This window comes from Aythya ferina (genome assembly GCF_964211825.1).
Source record: "Aythya ferina genome assembly, chromosome: Z".
NCBI lineage: Eukaryota > Metazoa > Chordata > Aves > Anseriformes > Anatidae > Aythya > Aythya ferina.
In genome coordinates this window covers 11,237,658-11,258,952 of record NC_140299.1, presented here as the reverse complement: position 1 = coordinate 11,258,952, position 21,295 = coordinate 11,237,658, and the positions used below count along the sequence as shown (strand labels likewise).

Genomic DNA, 21,295 nt, shown 5'->3' with positions numbered 1-21,295 from the left:
CTGTTAAGATTTTATTGTTAAATTTGCAGTTCTTTTTTTAAAAATTCTTAGTGTTTTTCAAGGTCAGGAAAGATGACATTGCTAACATAATATACAACTAAAAACTCAAACATGTTGTTCTGTCAGATTTTTGTACTTTGTAGTAACGACTAGTCTGACTGTTCACCTATTAAAACCTGTCTTTATTTTAAACTTGAAGATCAGTTCCTGCTAATTTGAATAGTAAAATTTCATTGACCATTATTTATATAAATTTGTTTGAGAACCTTAAGATAGTGCTTGGGCCTATAAAATCAGCAACATCTCCAGTCAAAGCTACAAAAAACTAACTGTGATGAACTTGATGTTTTAGTATCGTTAAGAGTTTAGCAGTGTGGAAAACTGGAACAGTTTTCAAATTATTCATTGACTATATTAACTATATTTACTGGGATTTGTTTTTTTCAGGTATATGTTTGCGTGGTGTCTCTTTGCTACTGCATGTATTATTCTTCCACCAGTTAGTTGGCTATAATAGAGATGCTTCTGGATACAGAACTCCTAAATCTGTTCAGCTAAACAGTGTTCAGGCCATACTTTGAAATCTTAGTAACAACCTGGGAAGCTCTGAGTACTTATTCCAGGAGCTACCTCTTAGTCTTTGCCTAACAATGATGAAGTATCTTCAGGCACACAGTTACAAGAAACTGTTGGGAAGTAAATACTGTGTTTGAGATAACTGACGTACCATTATTTCAACTAATGTTATGTTTTTTTATACAGGTGAACTGCTACTATGTGAGGCAAGCACAGTATACAAGTACATACACGAAGATGGGTCAAATCGTGGCACCTGTGGGAAACTTGTATGCACAAACTTCAAGATTGCTTTCCTTGATGATGATTCTGCTTCAGATGATAATGTAGGAAGACAAGTCTTCTCGTTATGACCAAACAGGCTCTGAAGAAGTATAGTGTTTCTTTGAATAAATCTTACCTTTCCTTTATGTAAGAACACAGACTGCATATAGATTTATGGAAAGTTTAATGATCACAAGCTTCATGTGGATCAGTCTGTGCTATCTGGTCTATATGTAACTTTCCCCAGTCTCTAATGACTATTTCAGTGAAAATATCCGAAGTCTGTATGTGGACACTTACAGTTAGATGTGATTCATAATTCTTTATATCTTGTGAATTGGTAATCATGTAAAGCTTAAGTTAAAAGAAAGGATTGGTTTGAAAGGTAAATCTGTGGCTAGTTTAAGCTTGATTTCTGACTGCTCATCTAATTGCAATTGTAGAAGTGTCAAAGTGTTGTTAGAAGTGTTAGAAATATCAAACAATTGTAAATTGGGGCTACATGTGCAGAACCATTCTAAGGTTGCACAAGACTGAGTGGGCTGATATGCAATTGAAATGCTCCAGATAAATGCTTGCCCTGTGGCTCTGTGTTATTCAAGAGTCAGGTGTCAAATGCGAAGACTTGAAGCTGACAAACACTAGAGAAACTAAAAAGTCCCCAGTTCTTAGAAATGAGTCTAGTTTACTTTTTTAGATGCCCAAACTAACATTATCACTCCACTTTGTCAAAGAGGAGTGATAATACCACACTTCTGTGGATATGCTAGAGCGTGTGATGCTCTGTGAAATTTAGAGGAACATAATACAGGTGTTACAAGTGGAGGAGAAGCTAGCTATGATTCTCAAGAGTGCAGGATGACTTTGAAAGTGAACAAGAATGAGAATAGTTTGACATATTGTTTGTCATCCGAAGTTTCTCAAGCTAAAATTCCAGGGAGTTGAATGCTGAGAACTAAAGCTTCTGCAGCAACATAGAGATTTTTGGACTGCCTAGAATTAATTTGGACAAAGCTTCAGAGCCCTTTCCCCAGATCACATGAGGTATATGTTAAACCCCATAGCGACCTTGCTAATTTCTGTTCTATCACTAGCTTGCTAAATCCTAGTTTTGTAGCATGCTGAGGTCAGCTATATTTCTCTCAGTGGAAGTTTGGTGTTAGTCACTTAATACAGAGTAGCGCAGACCTGAACATCATTTGAATGAGATTGGCTGTTCACAGCTGTCTTCATGTAAAATATAATTTGCTCGTGGAGTGTACCATAAGCCTTCTGGTAGTATTTAACATAAATGTTTAAGTGTAGTTAACTTTTCACCATATCCTTTTTTAACCTCTGAATTAGTGCAATTGAAGGGAGCCTAACAGAACTGAGTTGTCTTTATTTTGCCTAGTGATAAATCTGACTCTTAGGTTGGAATATGTATTTCAAGAAGACGTGGGATACTTATTCTCTGCCTTAAGAGAATAAGTATCCTTTCCTGCCAGGTTCCCACAGCAAGGAATTTTTTCGTAAAAAGGGCTTGGATTACATCAAGTTACTGTATTTCCTGTTTACTGCAATGATTCTAGTTTAAAAAGTGACCCTCAATAGAAATGCATACTTTGACGTTATTTGAAAAGTAATAACTATCTACGTTGCAGGCATAGTTAAGACTTAATCAAACTGGATCTGCAGTTTATGAATTATGCCTATATAATGTGTATCTGTTTGTAATTTACTAACTGTTCAGTGTTCTCCCTTGCACAGCTTATAAAAATAAAACTGATATTAAAATGTACCAAATACATGCTTCACTTGTGAGAAGGTGCTACTGTTTAGTGTGAGATTCCTGAGATTTTTTTTCCTGTTTTAGGAGCCACAACTTAAGAATAAGATCATAGGAGAAAATGACATAACCCTGCAATGTGTAGATCAAATCTATGGAGGTAGGTCAGCTCTTAATTTAACATGCGTCATACTTCTAAATGAATTCTCATGCCAGTGTTCTTGTTACATACCCACACCTGTTTTAGAAAATGGGTAGTAGAGTTCTTGCTTTTGAAACTAGGTGTGGACAGTCTGTAAAGAGCAACTGCAGTGAGGTTAATTGATGAAATGGCAGATGAGATCTGTCAGAATACAGCTTCATCTGTGAAGCTTGTCCAGTCTACATTTTGATTACTTACCTTGCTGAGACATATGAAACAGTTCCTTCAAAATGCTGCGATTCATACTGTACAAACTCTCTGGTTAAGATAGGTGTACAAGTATCTTATTCCAATGCACCAACTATTTCCTATAAATACAGAGGTACTAACTTTATTTAAGCAGTAGTACTGCAGAGCAGTACAGGTGACATTCCTCAATAACCTCTTGTTTATCTAAGGGATCTTTGTTTCATGAGATTCTTCATGTCTTGTAGATATCAAAGATGGTAAAAAAGGAATTTTTACTTTACAAGACAAACAAAAAGGACTTGATGTTTTGCAGCAGGGCCTACAGATGTGCCTGTATTGCTTTTTTAAAAAAAGAGTACACAAGAGTGAGGCTGGTAGTTTGTATGCAGTAGGGAAAGCTTTATTGAGTAGCTTGACTTTGGGCTGGTATTCAGAGTATTTGTGTGTTGATGTGAATTGGTGAAGGAGTGGGCTAGGGAGAATATTGAAGCATGGTTGTGAGACAGTATTTGTTTTCCTTTCCAGTGGCCTATCTGGCTGTACTTGAAGATGTGAAATGGTACACTCAAACAGAACTGAACAAATGGTTGTCTTCAAGGCTTTATGATGGTTTAAAAAAAAATCTTTTAGGGAACTTAATACAGATGGTTGCCTGGGGACTCTTTTTGTCAAAACTGCTAAATTCTTTATGTTTATCAAAACTTTGAACTTCCTGTGCAGCCAGAATGTGTACAGAGGTAATCACTGAGCAGCTGGCTTGCTCTTAAGTTCAGTTCCTATTTTATAGTGAGTAGCTTGAGTGGGTTTATTTAAAAAACCTTGAGCGTATCAGCACAACAGCTTGCAATGCTGCTATATGGTGCTTATTTTGACTTGGGCTTGAATTAGTTTCTTGAATTTTGAGATGTCAAGCAGGGATAGTTTTACCAAGTAATGGCAAAGTTTTTTGATATTTACTTAATTTTTTAGTTTATGATGAGAAAAAGAAACTTCTAACTGGACAACTGAGAAAATACCCAGAGAAGCTAATTATCTACTGTAAAGACCTTAGAGTATTTAATTTCTGCCTGAGATTCACAAAAGAAGAGGAAGTAAAAAGAGTAAGTATAGTAACTTCATTTGTGTTTTTCCTCTTTTTAAGCTTGTTGTTGGGTGTTGGTTTCTTCACTGGGGATGAGAGAAGGATATGGTGTACTCTGAGAGATCCCTTTAATTTGAAGTGCTTTCTGAGAAAGTTTTGGGTATTTTTTTAAACTAACGTTATTTAGTAACATGTATAACAATTAAAAGTGCACTGGCTCTTTGAAGAGAAGTAGAGTTTGAGTATTGCATATAATTAGCTTCAACTTAGGCAAACGTGTAATACTATTCTGTGTTTTCAAGATATTATTTTACTACATTATGAACTTAAGCCTTGCTCATATGGAAGCAGTTTTCTGATAATTTGAATTCTTTTGAGTTAATTTGAACTCTAAACTAGGAGTCTTTGTAGTTTTAAATAATAAGAGACATTCTGTAAGTTTAATATGTATAATGCTTCTCACAGAGTCAAATATGTATGTTCTACAGACAATGGAGAAGGCTTTCCAAAAGTTACTTTTCAGCTGTTGGGGATAGAACCCATGGAACAACTTTGTTTAAAACCTGGGAGAGAGGATTAAAAAGTGATACTGTTTACACTGTTTTATTAGTCTGCTTGGGTGTTAATTTTTGGTCCTTTCCTAGATTGTCAGTGGCATAATTCATCATAGCCAGACTCCTAAGCTGCTTAAACGCTTGTTTTTGTTCTCTTATGCATCAGCTGCCCCAAATAACACAGGTAAATGTTTTTATATTTTTAGGTAGTATTTGTTGCATGCTGTTAGTTCCTTAAGCAGTCTGGGACACTTAGTAGCTGAGTTTGCACTTATTTTATGACTCTGCCTGGTTAGCAGTTTGCTTCTGAAGATTCTAATAATGCATGAGAAGAGAAAAATGACTTGTTGATTAAAAAAAAATAATAAAATAAATCAAAATATCTAAATCATCTATGATTGATCTTTGTGGAGTTGCACAGAAATTTTCTGAGTAGTATGTGTGGATTGAAAACTGTTCAGTATATGCAAATGCTTTTCATGTGCTTCTGCCCAGAGTAGTCTCATCTAGAAAATATTTTGCTTAATTTATTATGGTGTTCTGTACCATTGCAGTGAACCAAACTTCCTGCTCTTAATTTTTAAATTATTACGGTTGCAGTTGCAACTGATGGAAAGAATTTCCCTTTTTTGCTCTTCTTACAAGCAATCTGCTTCTCCCAGACATCTACAAAAAAATATAGGTTTGCATAATGAGGTTTGAGTAGTTGTCTGACTTCCTCCTTATCTCATAGCTAACTTATTACATAACCTTCCCACTTGATCAAACTTCACTAATAACACAGTAAGCTGCAAAGTTTAATATAAACAGTTGTTAGTTCATTCTCTAGCATTTCATAGTTTTGACTTCACCTGACATAATAGTACATTTTTGAGTTAACCTGATTCTTGGTGCACCAGGAACACCTGCCCCTTTTGCAGAAGGATGTTTTCATGTGCCTGTGGTGTTAAAAAGACTTATTGAAATATTTCATGATTACAAACAATTGAGGTTATGTGAAAACTTGAAATCTGTTGTGTGCATGCCCATCTACTCCTCCCACTTGCCTTGCATCCCTCAGAGTAGGATCAACTGGGTGAGGTTTTCCAGGGCCACATCCATTTGGATTTTGAATATATGCAAGGAGAGTGGTGCCCACAACACTTCTGGGCAAACTGTTTCATTATTTGACCATTCTCATAGCAAATAAGTTTCCTCTTACATTTAAATGGAATATTCTGTATCTTAACTTGTGTATGCTGCTGTTTGTCATGTCACTGGATGCCTCTGAGAGTCTAGCTCCATCTTTACTCCCTGTTTCCTCTATTCATTCTTAATCAGGAATTTATACACACTGAGATCCCATACAGCTTTCTCCTCCAAGCCTGACTGATCCCAGTGTTCAGCTCTCATATCCGGTGCTTCAGCAAGCCCTTAGTGGGACTTTGCTGGACTTGGTTCAGTGTGCCTGTCTTGTACTGGGGAGCCTAGCACTGCATACAGCACTCTGTCCACAGTTTCACCTGTGCTGAATTGAGAAATCCATACTTCACTCAACCCATACACAGTGATTTTGCTAATGCAGCCTGAGAATACACTGGCTTTCTTTGCTGCAAGGGTATGTTACTGGCTCAGGTAGCTTTTGAGGCTTCAGCTGCAACTGGTATTCAGTTAGAACTACAAACATCAGGAAGATTATAAGTTTTTCCAGGTAGAGACTAAGCAAATGTGGAAGAAGCTTAATCTTTTATAGCAACATTAAAGTGTTGTATCAGAATTCCTTCATAATTTCACAATTGTCTTCAGTAATAAATGCCTACTTCTCATTCTTTAAAAATTGGGTTTTGCATGGTGGTATGACTCTTCAAATCTTAACTTGTCTCCTACAGCTTGTACTGTTCTATTTCCAGCTGTAGGTTCTTCAACTGCTTTATCTTCTTACAGTAAAAAGTTTCAACTTGCCATCATGTCTGCCATGGAAACTGTAGCTCTGCTTGGTATTTGTTAGCTATTTCAGTGTTGCATGATGCTTAATTATGACCAGTGTCTAAGATGATTGGCATCGCTCCTTAAGTTGTGGCTTGTAATTAAGTTCTGTGGCTAAATCAGCCTGCTGTTGTAACTGCTGCTGACGTGGCTAAATAAAAATACAGAAGAAATCTGGGTTGAATTAACTGAGTCTAACTGCTGTAATCAATTTTTCTGTTCTTATCAAATGCCTGAAATGTTGTCTTCAGTGGGAAACTCCTGTTTTTGATGAAAGAATGAGCATTAAACAAAATGCAGTATCTGAATTATCATAATTGATGTCTAACAGATGAAAGAAACCAAACGGTCATGTTTGATACTCTTGAGGACTGGCGCAATGAGTTGGAGCGAACCAAAGGGAATGTGCAATACAAAGTGGTGACAACCAATGAAGGCTACAGAATTTCTGAAAAGTAAGCTTGCCCTGTCTAATGACAATGTTTATATATACATCTCATTAATACTTGTAAAAATGAATGCTCATCATCAAGAGGTAGCATTATAACATTTTGTAGGATTTGTTTTCCATTTTGATTTGGGACTCCAGGTCGTTTTACAGAACCCTGAACTTCAGTGTTAGGTCAGGCTTAATCTGTCAAATTTTGAGTATCTTCAGGGGTGAAGAATACCACCTTAATGTGGAATAGAAAATCTGTACACCTAGTACCTACACTTATCAGTCAAGATGATGCTATTGGTCTTATATCTTTACTTTGGTAAGACTTTAACATGCAACTGAGGTTTCTTATTGTTTTAGCTGGGGACGGAGATGGACTAAGTATCTCAAGTAACTGGTTTGAAGTATATCTGCAAATGTGCTAATGGAAACTAAATTGCATGTCCTGTAGTGGAAGGTTAAAGGTGTGTTCATCTGCCAGTTTTGCTAGGGAGTATCTGTAGGTGATTCCTTTGAGATCTATACAATACTTGGTATATTACTGTTCAGTAGTCAAATCCTGAAAAGCTTCACAGACCTTGGAAACAAAGACCAATTTTCAAAGTAGAGCTAAATCGTGTTTGTTCATTCTGGAGCTGTCTTGAGACCCAAACTGAGGTTAAGTACGTATCATTGCTTCTGTGGCCCTTTAACATAAAAGTGCTGTCTGATGCTGGAAATTCATAATACATCAAATGGCATCCTTAAACTGTTATGAAAACAGCTTACAAGAAATAAAAATGGAAGTAGTTATCCAGCATTACAATGGTATTTTTGAAATGTCGAAGAGTGAGAGAGCCAAGGCAGTCTTAATGATCAGTTTTGGATGTTACAATTAAATGTAGGAGTTAATTGCAGCATTGTAAAGGCAGGGTAGTGTTGCAGTGAAAATAACATCTCAAGGTTGGAAGAGAATACATTATCCAGCAGGAAATAAAGCAAGGGTGTTGAGGACAATATAATTATCTAGTTAAAACTTTTCTAGTTGTAAGAGTGAATAAGTAATTATCATGTGGGGTAGAGCACTTGCTGTTGTTAAAAGGAGCTTGGAGATGTTCCTTTTTCAGTTCTCAAGTGCAAGAAACTTTTTTATCATCTTAGGTTGCCTCTATATTTTGTTGTTCCGATATGTGTTTCTGAAGAGACTATCTTGAAGTATGAAGGCAGAGGCATTCCTGTAAGTATATTTGCATGGCTTCTTCTACTGAGAAGACAATTCAACTAACATTTCAGATGTTACTGCATATTATTTTTGAACTTGTTTTTAACAGGTCATGTCTAGAATACTTAGTTTATAGAAGGGAAAATAGGTTTTGGAAGGAGAGGCACACAGTATTCTGTATTCCCCTAAACAGAGTAGAGTAAACAGTAGTCTGCTTCAATTCAAAGCACCATGCACTTAAATAAAATGCCTAATGTCCTATACTCCACACATACTACTAATTTTATTTCCATCAGTCTGTTTTTCATGACTGAGTACTGGCTGACATCTAGCTGAGGTGGGATGTAGGGCTTGAAATGGTCTTTAGATACTGAGGTGAGCACTATGCATGCTCAGAGTTGAATACCTCCAATACCCTTGGGTACTGATAAGTAGTATGGCTGTAATGATGCAGCATTTTTTGCTAGTGTAAATTGGTAGCACAGAACTTTTAACTTCCCAATTTGGCTTTCATAATTCTTATGAAAAGGATACTGATTCTTAATTTCACATTGAGTTTAAAGATCAGTTTAAGAGGTTCAAGCAGGAGATGTAACTCAAATTGTTTAAGGGAAATAAGAAACTTTGAGGACTGACTTGCTATAGGGAAAGTCTGCAACAAACTGGAACAGCTTGTTTCAGTTGTGGAGTGTTTCATGTGCCTAGGTGACTTCTCATGAACAGTTCATGTGGGAAGGCATGACAGGATCTATTGAGTTATCTCAAGGCTGAACTGTAAGAATAATGCTACCACCTGTGTGGAGAAACTAGTGTGAGTTAGTTACAAGAGCCATCTTTAGAGTATCTTCTAAAATACTTTGGCCATAGCCATTTTGATCCATTTTTTACCCATGAGCACAGTTGAGAAAGCAATGTTTTGTTATAATCTTATATCTTATGTATACTTACGTTTTCCTGTGCTTGTATAAAGCTTAACTTAAAATTTCCAAGTGGTAATGCAGTATACTGAGACATATAGTTGGGGTGCAAATACAGGAGTGTGCTGTTACTGATAGATTCACTGAATGCACCAAACACTCAAAGCACAGCATAAAGAAACATCTTGTAATGACTCAGTCACTCAGGCAACTATTTTGTACTGGACAGTTTACCAACTTTTATCCACCTGGTAAATGTCTTTCTGCAGATTTGGTGTTGGTCTTGCCATAACGGTGCTGCTCTTCTCAAAATGTCTGCATTTCCCAAAGAACAGGATGACAGTACTGCACAAATGCAAAAAGCCTTCTTGGATGGGTCAGTAATAGCTATTCTGTCCACAACACTTTGCTTGGTATGGACCTTGCTTCTCTTTTTCCATATATGCTATATCTTTAAGCTTGCACGCATCAGGAAACAAGTGCTAGATCTAAAAGTAGTTCTCTGTAGTGGAGTGGTTTTAAGCCCTTTGCCTAACAGCATCACTTGTAAATTGTGCTGGACTGTAACATCACTGAAGGCTTACTTGCCTATATGTATTTGTATATATACACAATAGAAGAATTTCTGTACAAACTGGTTTATTAAATAAAGCAGCACCAAATTCTTTAGGTCTTAAGTACAGTGAAAGTATCGTTAACTGATAGGCCTAGTTGTGTTTGTAAGGAAGTGAAATTCAGACTCTTTGTATCCAAACTTGAATTTGCAAGCTGAGGTTTTAAATTTTTGTAAACTCAGCTGTCCTTTCAACTAAATTCTTGCTCTTAGGTAATGTTAGATAAAGTGACCCAGAATGGCTGAGACAATTTATTGGTTCACATTTGCTACTCTGATTATGTGGTGGCAAGACAGTACTTTGTTTCAGCCAAGTTAGTGCGCTGATTTTACTCAGCAGTTTCAAAAATGCCAAACATAGCATAAATCCCTTTAAGAGCACAGTTGCCTGTCTGGGAGTTACAGCAATGACTTAGTGCTCTTTTTTCCCTGACTGTTTTTGTGACTTGGGTCCTGGAGAGAACTTCTCTCTTAGGAGCAAGCTATAAGATAGGTCCGTACATACCGTTTATAGTTCTTGGTTCTTCATAATAGATGCGGAGCCTGTTGATCATACAGAACTAATAGGTGGTAACTTGATTAGGCTCTTAAACCTCTTTTTGTTTTTAAAATTATTCTTGCAAGGGCTTTTGACCCTTCCTGCAGGTTCTTTAGCATTTTCCTCTGAAATGGGGAAGTTTACTTGTCTTGTGTCTCTTCTTAATGCTGTTTCAAAATATGAAAGTAAAACTAGCAGTAAGCTCTAACAATGTATAACTGATATTCTGTTCTCTTGTCTGTGGCCATCTGAACTTGTGGGAGGTATTGTTATATGTATTTTCTGCTGTGGAGTGCAGGTGGTTAACCACTAATACTTAAATATATATATATACAAGTTGTCCATAAGGGTGTGTTAAGCCATTGTGATGAGTATCTGAACTCAACCACACCGCAGATGTATACTATTAACAGCTTCTTTTATTGAAATGATTTGTTAAGTACCAAATCTTCTGCCAGAAATTATTTGTCAATTATGATACTATTTCCAGATTGAAATGATTGCTTTTGCTCTATTCTCTTTTGATCTGATACATCTCCCAGTAGGTATAATGATCTGCATTCTCACATGGACTCCTGTGGTTCTTTCTTAAAGCAGGGTCCTGTTCTACAATAAACAGGAAACTAGATACTCTCTTGTATACTGGCCAAGTGTCTGCAAAGCTTTGCTTCTGAAGTACAGGCTGGAGTTGCTCTTCCCAAATCTTGACAATAAAGAGTCAGCCTGACAACAGAGATATTTACTAATATATGTGTTCAAGTACGGTATTCACAGATGACCTCTCTTATTCAGGCTCCAGAGGTTATTCTGGGTCCAAATCAAAGCTTTATATGACCTAGCATTTTTGTCCCCTCCTAGGGGAAAAATGCAGGTATGTGAGGAAGTACAAGGCAGGTATACTGTCTTGAATCAAAACAATTAAAATATTTTCTTTTTATTCACGTTTCATGAGCAGACCTGGCAGTTACTTGTCAGAATACAACTTGGTAAAAGTCAGGAAAAATAAGTGTCTACTGGGAGATTTGGGTGTTTCTGTCCATCTGGTCTTTCTGGATTTACTTCTATATAGCCTGCTATTAAAATAGTTTTGGTGCCTGGCCTCCAGTGAATACCACCTACTAAAGAAGCAGTAATAGAAGTCAAGTATTCTTTGTAATATTCATAAAATTGCACAAATATGCATGAACATCCCTTTGTGAAAGAGGTCAGAGCAGCAAAACTTATCCTAAGCTTGTAGGTGGTATTGTCATAAGCTTCCAACCAGTATTTAGATGTGTATGGAGGCCATTAACTTTTATGGGTGTGTATCACTTAGTCTTACAGCTGTTTCCCACACTATATCTGCTAACTTTGTCTTCAGTGGTGGTAGTTCAGTGGTGCATTGTTTCTTTTGTGAAGGAGAAAGCTTTAATTTCTTGATGATTTGATCTAGAATCTACAAGACAATTAGCAAACCTCCCTATGAACTCCTGAAGACAGATGACTTGTCAAGCAGCCTTCCATCTCTGCAAGATATCCAGACTGCATACACAAGATATAAGCAGCTGTTTTTGATAGGTAAGGCAAACTTTACTTGTTAATCTCTAAAGGGACTGAGAAGCAAGGCACGACAATGCTGTTTCGTGCCTAATGAATGTATTGCTTGTCTTGATTAGTGTCTGGCTTCTGATGGTTGTTAAAAGCAGACTTTTAAATATATAAATGAGAACTGTGCTTAGGACTGGCATAGGAATGCAGATCTGTAGTACTTAAACTTAGTATCTCTTGCTAAGCAGTCACAGTATCTGAAAATCTTTTTTCAAGAGCAACTATTACTGGAGTTTAAACATTAGTTTGAATACACTAGCTGGATTGAAATTGATGTGAGACTTTCAATTCTCTCTGGTCCACTGAAATTGAATGCTCAGTGTTAAGCTTTTTAATCCTTTAGGCTATGTCAAGAGTTAAGAGTAAATGCTAATTAATTTTTCCCTTGCTTTTGTTGTAAACTAGTTACACATCAAAATGTAGGAAGCATGAGCCTGATTAAAATTCTGTTGTCATTCTGGCTGTAGAGCTGTACATAACCACTGTAAATAACAAGTCCACTTGGAAGGGGTGGAACCTGGAGCCATGTGAAAGTGTAATCTAGGCTTTCAGGCTCTTTTCTGGGACTCCTTAACTATTTTGCTGCCATGAAACTACATGGATCTCAGATACTAGCATAATAAAGGCTCCACACCAACTTGCAATTGTTCAAAATGTGCAGTTAGACCATCTTGGAAAAGTGGGTCTTTACAGGATAATGAGTGTAAGTGTTGCAATATCCTCTGGTGACATGCTGAACACTGAGGACAGTTCACCTAAAGCTACTGATGCTAGACATAAAGGAACTGGGGAACTGGTCATCACTGAGGAGCTGTATATTTGTAGTGTAGCCTACATACAGCATGTAAGTTCTGTTGATTTAATACACGGATTGTAGCTGGTAAGTTGAAATTGTATGTTAATTAGCATGAATAGCTTGTTAAATTTGCAGTAAGTATTTTGGTGATGCTGAAGAGCAGTCTAGGATATGAGGTATTTGGCATTTGAGGTATTGGTTTATACTGAAGATGTTTTTCTAGAATACACTGTCAAATTCATAATGAATCCTTCATACTACTTCAGAGCTAAAAACAGTTGCCTGTATTTTCATGTAATTTCTAATACTTTGCCCTCTTATAAGAAAAAGGCCAAGGTTTGAATTTGAGTTGCTCAACTTCTCACAAAACACTAAATTAAAATAATGTAGGAGTAGTACATTTACAACATTTAAAACAAAAGGAAATACACGTTCCATTTTATCATAAAACTTTTAAATAAGTCTTGTTAGTAAACTACAGTTCACTGAATATAACATTAAGTACTAGGAGTGTGAGAACCATTCAGGCAAATTTTTGCATAAGAATTATGATCTTACATGAATCATCTGCCTTAACATTGCTTTTCAAAATCTGAACACAGTAACCATTATTTTTATTCGATGCATGCCTAGTTAATTTGTTTTCAGTAACTTTCAGTGTGGTTTTAAATTTCCTGAATACATGCCCGATCTGAAGAGAATTTTGAAATTTAAAAAATCCTTATTAAAAAAAGCTGAAACAAATAGGTAGCTTCTTGAAAGAGTATTTTGATTGGAAAACTTGTATCTTTTTACATTTCAAATAAGGGGAACAATTTTGCAAGGACAAATACTAGTTCTGCTTGACTGATCAGTAGTCTGTGTGTGCCATTTCTTTGCACACCTTGAACAAGACTTTAAGTATATCAGTTCTCAAATCCTACTGAAGTATTTCTTCCCCATAGAAAATGGGCAGAAAGGGAAAGCTTGTTCTCCATTGTAATGTTATTAAGAAAATATTGAGAAAAATGCCACGGTTAAAGGTAAAGCAAGCTGGAAGTGCTTTGTTCTGGCTTTTAAAAAGAAGTTCCTGTTTTGACTTGGAGATAACTTTGGATGGAATGGAAGTGCCAGACTAGGCAATTGTTTATAGAGGCCTACATTCAAGTAGTTGAGTCTAATCAGTGCAACGGAACAACAACAAAAAACATACAACAAAGCACCACACCAAATTTAGCTACTCAGATTTTTGAAGTAAACTGAATTCTATATTGTCTAGAATGTAAGAGAAGTAATACACATTTATATTACAAGCGAAGTGTAATCATCTTGGGTGAAAATGTAATATTTTGGCAGGCAAAGATGACAAATCTCTTTTCCTTGGCATCGTGACTTTGTTTAGAGGTTGTCTTTTTTTGATAGGACTAGAAATTGGTGCTATACTCTTGCACCAATTTCAGAATGGAATAGAAGTCTTTCAGATAGTGATGATAAGCTAAATGGAATGTGAGACTTAGAATATGCCCTTCAAAAATATGCATTCAAAACTTGGATGGAAAGAAGGTGAACTGGGGAGTAAATGGTGTCTGTCTTGAAGTAGTATAATATATATATACTTAAAAAGTATGTATAACTTTCAAGTAAAGTACTTTTATACATACTTTATAAATACTTTTTAACTTTAAAGTTCTTTATATGGAAGTGGACTTGAAGATGTCAATCAGAAAAGATCAGAGAAAAATGTTTAATGTGAACAGAAATGACTAGAGAGCTTTGAAGATGCACTATAATGCTTAAGTTGCAGAGAGCAGTTGGGAGTGAACATTGGAAGCATATGGAGAGGCTTGGGTGAAAAATTATATGGAAGCATGAAGAACTGAAGTATCAGAGTGGCACAGAGGGTTGGGGAGGAAGTATGATGTATCAAATGATATCAAATTGTTTTAATAGGACTGTCATAGACCCTGGGACTTAAAGGTTTGTGTCTTACGCAGGAAAGGTGATCTCTTCTGGTTTTAATTGACCATATAGGCTAGTGAGAGCCTTTCCGTTTCTGAATATTGACTTGAGTAGAAATAAAAGCAATAGAGGTTTTGGTTGTGTTTAACCAGCTACAAACATCCTAGAGAAATTCATAAGAGTTAAATGACTGCGGTATTATTCTCATGGTTTATCCTTGTTATTTATTGCCTTTTTGATGTTTTAATGCCTCTTTTATAATTGCAGTGAAAACTGCTTAACACTTGTCTTGGTATTTTTCCATCTCATAAACTTGTGTAACTCCCTTCTAAAATCCACTTATTTCTGGCTCCAATAGTGGTGACTTTCAAAATCATACCTCCTTATGTTAGTCTTTGTATAGCTCGTGCTTTAAGGTCCAGGCTACTGGAACTCAAAAGAATTCATCTCCTCTGATTAAACTTAATTCTCCAGTTTTGCCACCAGATTTATTTACTTGGTCTGGTTATTATGAACCTACAGTGTACTTACTCTAAAAGCCTGTCATGCTACAAAGCTTTACTTGTGCTTGTATTTGTAAGGTTACTTTACTTATTGGTTTAATTATAAATAGTGTCAACTTTCCTGGTGATCAGGATTTACTAACTCCTTATTACTGATGGTTTTATAGCCCTTCATAATTGAGGAATAATATAATGGATGGCTATTAATTAGCACTACAAATAAGTTAACTTTTTTTTCAGATAATAGTGCAGACTTCTGGGCAACTGATGTGAAATGGTTTTCGTTACTGGAGAGCACAAACTGGCTGGAGATTATCAGGTTTGCTATATCTATAGATATCCATATTTTTCTGGGTTTCAAGTTGTTAAAGGAATTTGTAGTGTTTGAGAGATCTTTGTATTTCAAGAAACTGTTACTCACCTTTCCAGTAGGAAAGAAAATGAAGACAGACTTATGGTCCTATGTATATCTTATTTCTACGAGATGACAGTATTTTTGCAGTGTGCAATTGTGTTAAGCCTCCCACATTAAAAGATGTAGGAAGCAGCAGATCATTTCCAACTAAACTCATTCAACAAACCTATAAAAAAGAAAAGCTACAGATCAGTAACTTCCCTCCTGTACTTAGCCACCTTCTTTCCAAACTGAAGAATCTTTTCTTGCATGAAACCAATTCCATGTCTCTGACTAGCCTTGCCGTTCTCTGTACTCTCTACTTCTATAATATCCTTTAGGATGGGATGAACTGCAAGATGCTAGCCTACCACAGATTTATAAAATGACAGTTGTTCTCAGTTTTGTCCCCTTCCTCTCCTGATTATTCCTCAAGTTCTTTTTCTTCTCTCAGCAGTCCACAGTGAGTAAGTCTTGAAATGGTGTTGGCTTAACGCAAGGCTTGTTGTAGTGGAATGTTGAGGTTGTTTTATTTTTAGTGTTATTTTGTGTTGGCTTAATTGTCTGTCAGCTTATTCTGATTGGCTTGTTTACTATGAAGTATTTCTGTGGTTTTCTCCAGTCAGTTTCAGTTCTTTGTATTCTGAATAATAACCAAATATTGACCTTAGTGTTCATTTACTATTCCAGAACTTGAATTTAAGTTGAATGAGAGGTTCTAATGAAGATTATATGTGAGAAATGCATGGATGTAACTTAGAAGTAGTTAAAAGTACTTACTATCCCAAATTCCTATCCTTAAGTTGTTTTGAGACTGGTTGCTTCCATACTTGGATCCAGTTGCTTCCTGGATTAGTCTATTCTTAGCTTCTTGGAATCAGTAGGAATGCCTTCTTAACTATTCTAGATGCTTAAAGAATCAAACAATTTCACACTTATAAAATAAACAGTCAGCTTCGAGACCTAATCTTTTACTAGAATCCTAGTTTCTGTGCGGACTTCTGCTGAAAATAACTTTATGAAGTTAGGACTAGAAACCAACCATGTTAAATCTGGTTTTACCTGGTCTGTAATCCCTCTGTCATTTTAGTTTAATGATGTTCTCTGAATAAATATTGTCTGCCTGCTTACAAAATCTGGTTGCTGATCCTTCTGGTGCTCAGAAAGATTGTGGGAGAAACATACTATGGTAGATTTGAAAATAGGTGAGGCAATGTACATCTCTTCAGGATAAAGGTCTGGATTTTAGCAATAACACTTCAGTTTGTTTCAGTTTATACTGATCCAGAATAGAGTACTGTATTATGAATGTACAGAGGTAATATGGAAATACATGATTCTTTGCCAGATAAAGATACCTCTTAAGTCTTGAAACTAAGTATTTTTTAACTTACAGAAGTTGAGCATGACCTTTTTGGTTGTAAAGGACTAGGCAAGCTTCAACAGTGTGATATTTTCTCCCCTTTTTAGGGGAGACTAATGTGAAAGACTTGTTTTTAAAAATGCGATTAGGATGTTCACTTAATCTTTTTTGTACCACAATAGGCGAGTCTTGAAGAAAGCCATAGAAGTTGTTGAGTGTCTGGAAAGGCAGCATACAAATGTTCTCCTTATCGGTAAGTATTTCATGAGACTATCCTGTTTAATATATAAAATCAGGAAATATATATAAGGAAGGTATCTTACATTTAATTTTCTTCTGATCTCCTTTAAATGTAGCTTAAGCTGTAAGCTTGTAATTAACAGGAAAACCTAGTACAATTCATAAGCATCTGCTACTTAAGTATGCTAAAGCTCACACATTCCTAGAAATGCTTCCTGTAGCTTAAAAACAAAGCAGAAACAAACAAAAACCCAACCAAAATAAAAGCAAACACTTCCAGTATAGTTCCAGGCAAAGAAGAGTCTATTATGAATGAATAAGCTGCTTATAAATTTGCATGAAAGTCATTACCTCTTATGTGTTCTTATCCTAATGTGCTTTCATTAAAGGTCTTCCAGACCTTTTGCTGTACTTTCAGGTGGGGAAGAGAAGGAGTTACACACAAAACTTAGAACACAAGAACCATCTGAGAGGATGCCTTTGTTCTAGATGCATGCTGAATAATATGCAATCTCCTTATTAAAGAATATGTTTATTGTACACATCTCGAGCAATTTGCCTAGATGGAGGAAAGTAATCACACAGAAAACAATCTTAATGTCAACCGTTACCCTATTTTTGTGTTGTCAATTCAGGGATTTTTTCCCCCACACTGCTGTTTGAGTAACTTGTTACGAGATGCTTCTAGAAGGCACCTGAATGGTAGAGCATGCTTATTGCTTGAGGAAGCAATTTCAGTGCTGCTGCACACTCCATGTGTGTATGTTTAGGGATACTTAAGTCACAGCCACACCTCGTGAAAAGATGTATGCAGGTTAGGAGGGGTAGACTTGAATAGCTGTCCTGGTTGCATAATGCAGGGGAATAGTATGTGCACTGTAGTAGACTGGAAGAAGTAGGGACCAAAGTTACAGTATTAAAAGCTTTCTTTTTAGGTATAATCGTCAAAGTTTTATCCTGGTATAAGTGTACATAAAAACCCTTAGGTTTTCACAAAAAAATGTATTAGAAATATGGGTTTAACTCTATTCGGGTATATAATTTGTAAGGAATGTGCTTCTCTGGGTTTGCAGTACAATTTTGTTTCAGTAAAGCCACCAGTTCTTTGATTTCTTATCAAAAACTTTAGGAATGGCTTAGTAGACAATGTAGCCTTTTTCTTCTCTTCTGTAGAAGAGAGTGCTACTGATCTGTGCTGTGTAATCTCCAGTCTGGTTCAAGTGATGATGGATTCATACAGCAGAACCAAGTCAGGTTTTCAGAGCCTTATTCAGAAGGAATGGGTAATTGGAGGACATGGCTTTTTGGATCGTTGTAACCACTTGCATCAAAGTGACAAAGAAGAGGTATGATTTTTTTTTTCTTTACATGATATTTAAAAGTTTACTTAATGTGAGGAGGAATTCAGATGTTAGCCCAGAAGTTCTAATTGCTCTGAGGATCTTCTATTCTGCATTTTGATTCATGGCTGGGTGTTTTTAGTGTTACTATTTTTGCTATTCAGAGTTCAGCAATGTCCTTAAAACTAAAAAGAATACTAATTTCACTTCTGATCCAGGAGTATTTTGAAAGACATGTATCTCGTGTACTTTTAAACTGTTAATTGGTGAAATTCATATAAATTACTTAGTGAATTACATTTTTGTCACATCTAGAGTTTAGCTTTATACTGTATTTCTAGATGCTGCAATCTCATTTCTACATGTTTGTATTTGGGGAATAAATCAGATCGCTACACAAAAAGAAAGCCGTAGGTGTAAACTGTTCAGTTCTGATCAAGAATTGCTGTAAACTAGAATTACTCTGTCAACTGTGAGAGTTGCTGCTGTGCAGCCTTTTATAGTGAGTTAACCTGAATTTGTACTCATTAGAAAGTATTAATTACTTCTATCAACAGCTGGTCAGGGATGATACTTCAGAGTTCAGCCTAAGTTACTTACAGCAATTTTTGTAGTTCACCAGATTACTTTCCTTAAGACTTGTATTTGGGGACACTAAATACTGTAATATAATTGGTCTGTGTGATAGAACACTTTCTGAAACAGATGCAATATTTTCTTCTAGGCTCCTGTTTTTCTGCTCTTGCTAGATTGTGTTTGGCAGTTGGTACAACAGTATCCTGCAGCATTTGAGTTCACAGAAACATACTTAACTGTCTTGTCAGACAGCCTCTATGTGCCAATTTTTAGCACTTTCTTCTTCAATTCACAACATCAAAAAGACACTAATACGGTAAGGGTTTGTTTTGTCAATGCAATGTGTTAGAGAACAGGTTTGACCAATGAGCTAGGGATGCTCAAAAAAGGCACTAGCAGCATGCTTATTTTTGCCTTTTCCTATTTTTTTTCCTATTTAATTGAAGGATAATGTGATGCATTGAAGGTGAATGAGTGCAATATTAGTTGTATGCAGTCAAGCTCAGTACTCTGACAACATGAAAATAACTCAAATTACTTCTACTGGGGGGTTGTATTTTCATGTTCATTGCTCTCCATTGAAAATTGAGCTCTTTAACTGAAGGAGAATATCCCTGTCATCCATAATAAGTTACCTACAAAATCGTTATGTACTGTTCTGTTCCAAAATCAACACTTATTGAATGTTGCTTTACATTTGGTTCATGCTTTTCTATAACCTAAGAAGCTGGAAGCAATGAGGGTATCCTCTGCAAGGTTGAACAAAGACTAAAAAAAAAGTTGAGACCACTTGCGTATAAAATACTGACCATAACATTTAAACTGGCAGCACTACATAGCTGCAGTTAACTTTGAAGTCTGGAGAGGTTTATTCCATAATTCTAACATGCACCCTATGTTTGAAGAATGTAAGTGTCTGTTTCCTGCCTGGTTTTCAATTTTGTTTTTTCCCCTCAGTTTTTGTCTCATTTTCAGCTGTGAAAGACATTCTTGGTAGTGTCTGATTACACAGTTGAATCGAAATACTGTCTTAAGTTAGAGAACACTATACAGGTAGGCTTTGTTTTTACTTACTTAGATGTAATGATCTTGTCCAGCTGTTGAATATGTAGAAATCAAGTGTGTTGCAACTCTGTGGGCTTCTGTATGAAAAGCCAGTTCTTAATTCCACCTTTACTTGGTCAGAACTCCTTTATAGCAGTCCTAATTGTGACCTGTTTGTTTTGGCAGACTGGTGAAAGCCTCGAGACACAAAGTGGTCCTTTCAGATTTCTGACTGTGTGGGACTGGTCTGTGCAGTTTGATCCCAAGGCCCAGGCTTTTCTGAACAACCCTCTTTATGCAGAGAAGCCAAAACCAGATAAAAGTCAACGGAAAACTGCACGATTCAAAGTAAGATATTTGCTGCTTAACCTGTTACTTCTATCATTTCAAAATAAAGGTATAACTCAGTCATACTTCCAGTGTACTTAGTGGAAGCATTAGTGCCAGCAGTTAATGGGCAAATTATGTGCACCTCAGACTCACCTGTGTCTTATGAATGTGGCTTGTCTTCCTCAGTTTTCCAATCACTATTTTTACAGTTGCTGTACATAGCCATGAACTTAGACTTTCTCATAGTAGTTTTGTGCAAGTACAGTAATAACTTCTCACGGGACTTAACATCCAAGTGACTTGTAGTGATGGTTGAATTGATTTTATTGTTCCACGGAGTATTTAATTGAAATACATAACAGGTTTAAAGCTGCCTCCCTAAATTTGTTTTGAATGTAATGGGAGAGTGTGCATGCATTTAAAACACAAAACCCAGGAACAAACAAAATTTGTCCAGGGTATTTAATATTATAGATGGATCACCTCATTACTAAAAAGCAGTACAAATTCAGCAGAAACATTTTTTTTGGCTACCTGTTTCTGATTTTTCAGTTTCCCTGTTATGTTGGTTAAACTCTGTTCTGTACAAAAGCATTCTCAGGTGAGATGCTATTAGTGTGATTTACAGCATTATGCAGGGAACTTGTGTGGTGGGAAGCAATGAGGAACTGACAAATTAACCTTCAAAATCAAATACATATTTCCAAGTTTAAGCTAGCCACACAAAGTCATTCTTTCTTGAAAAAGAAAAATGTTCTTCATACAAGTATGCTTTATTCAGTGTTCCTTTCCCTGCTACTGTAGTGGTGAAGTATCTTCAAAATAATCTGTGTGAAGTATTCAGCGTATTAGCCATTGAAGAGTTAACAGTTTTTAG

General features: G+C 36.2%; 1 protein-coding gene across 2 annotated transcripts in view; it reads left to right on the top strand.

Moving 5' to 3' along the window:
• The window catches only part of MTMR12 (myotubularin related protein 12), a 32,531-nt gene that overhangs the window by 8,364 nt on the left and 2,872 nt on the right, over positions 1-21,295 (top strand). For both annotated transcript variants that reach the window (XM_084504088.1, XM_084504089.1), the window contains exons 3-15: positions 763-902; positions 2,696-2,768; positions 3,969-4,099; positions 4,725-4,818; positions 6,931-7,054; positions 8,179-8,254; positions 9,426-9,532; positions 11,740-11,864; positions 15,372-15,450; positions 17,071-17,141; positions 18,302-18,474; positions 19,193-19,360; positions 20,275-20,436. In XM_084504088.1, the coding sequence (XP_084360214.1) occupies positions 763-902; positions 2,696-2,768; positions 3,969-4,099; positions 4,725-4,818; positions 6,931-7,054; positions 8,179-8,254; positions 9,426-9,532; positions 11,740-11,864; positions 15,372-15,450; positions 17,071-17,141; positions 18,302-18,474; positions 19,193-19,360; positions 20,275-20,436 (1,523 nt within the window). The remainder of the gene's footprint in view (positions 1-762; positions 903-2,695; positions 2,769-3,968; positions 4,100-4,724; positions 4,819-6,930; positions 7,055-8,178; positions 8,255-9,425; positions 9,533-11,739; positions 11,865-15,371; positions 15,451-17,070; positions 17,142-18,301; positions 18,475-19,192; positions 19,361-20,274; positions 20,437-21,295) is intronic.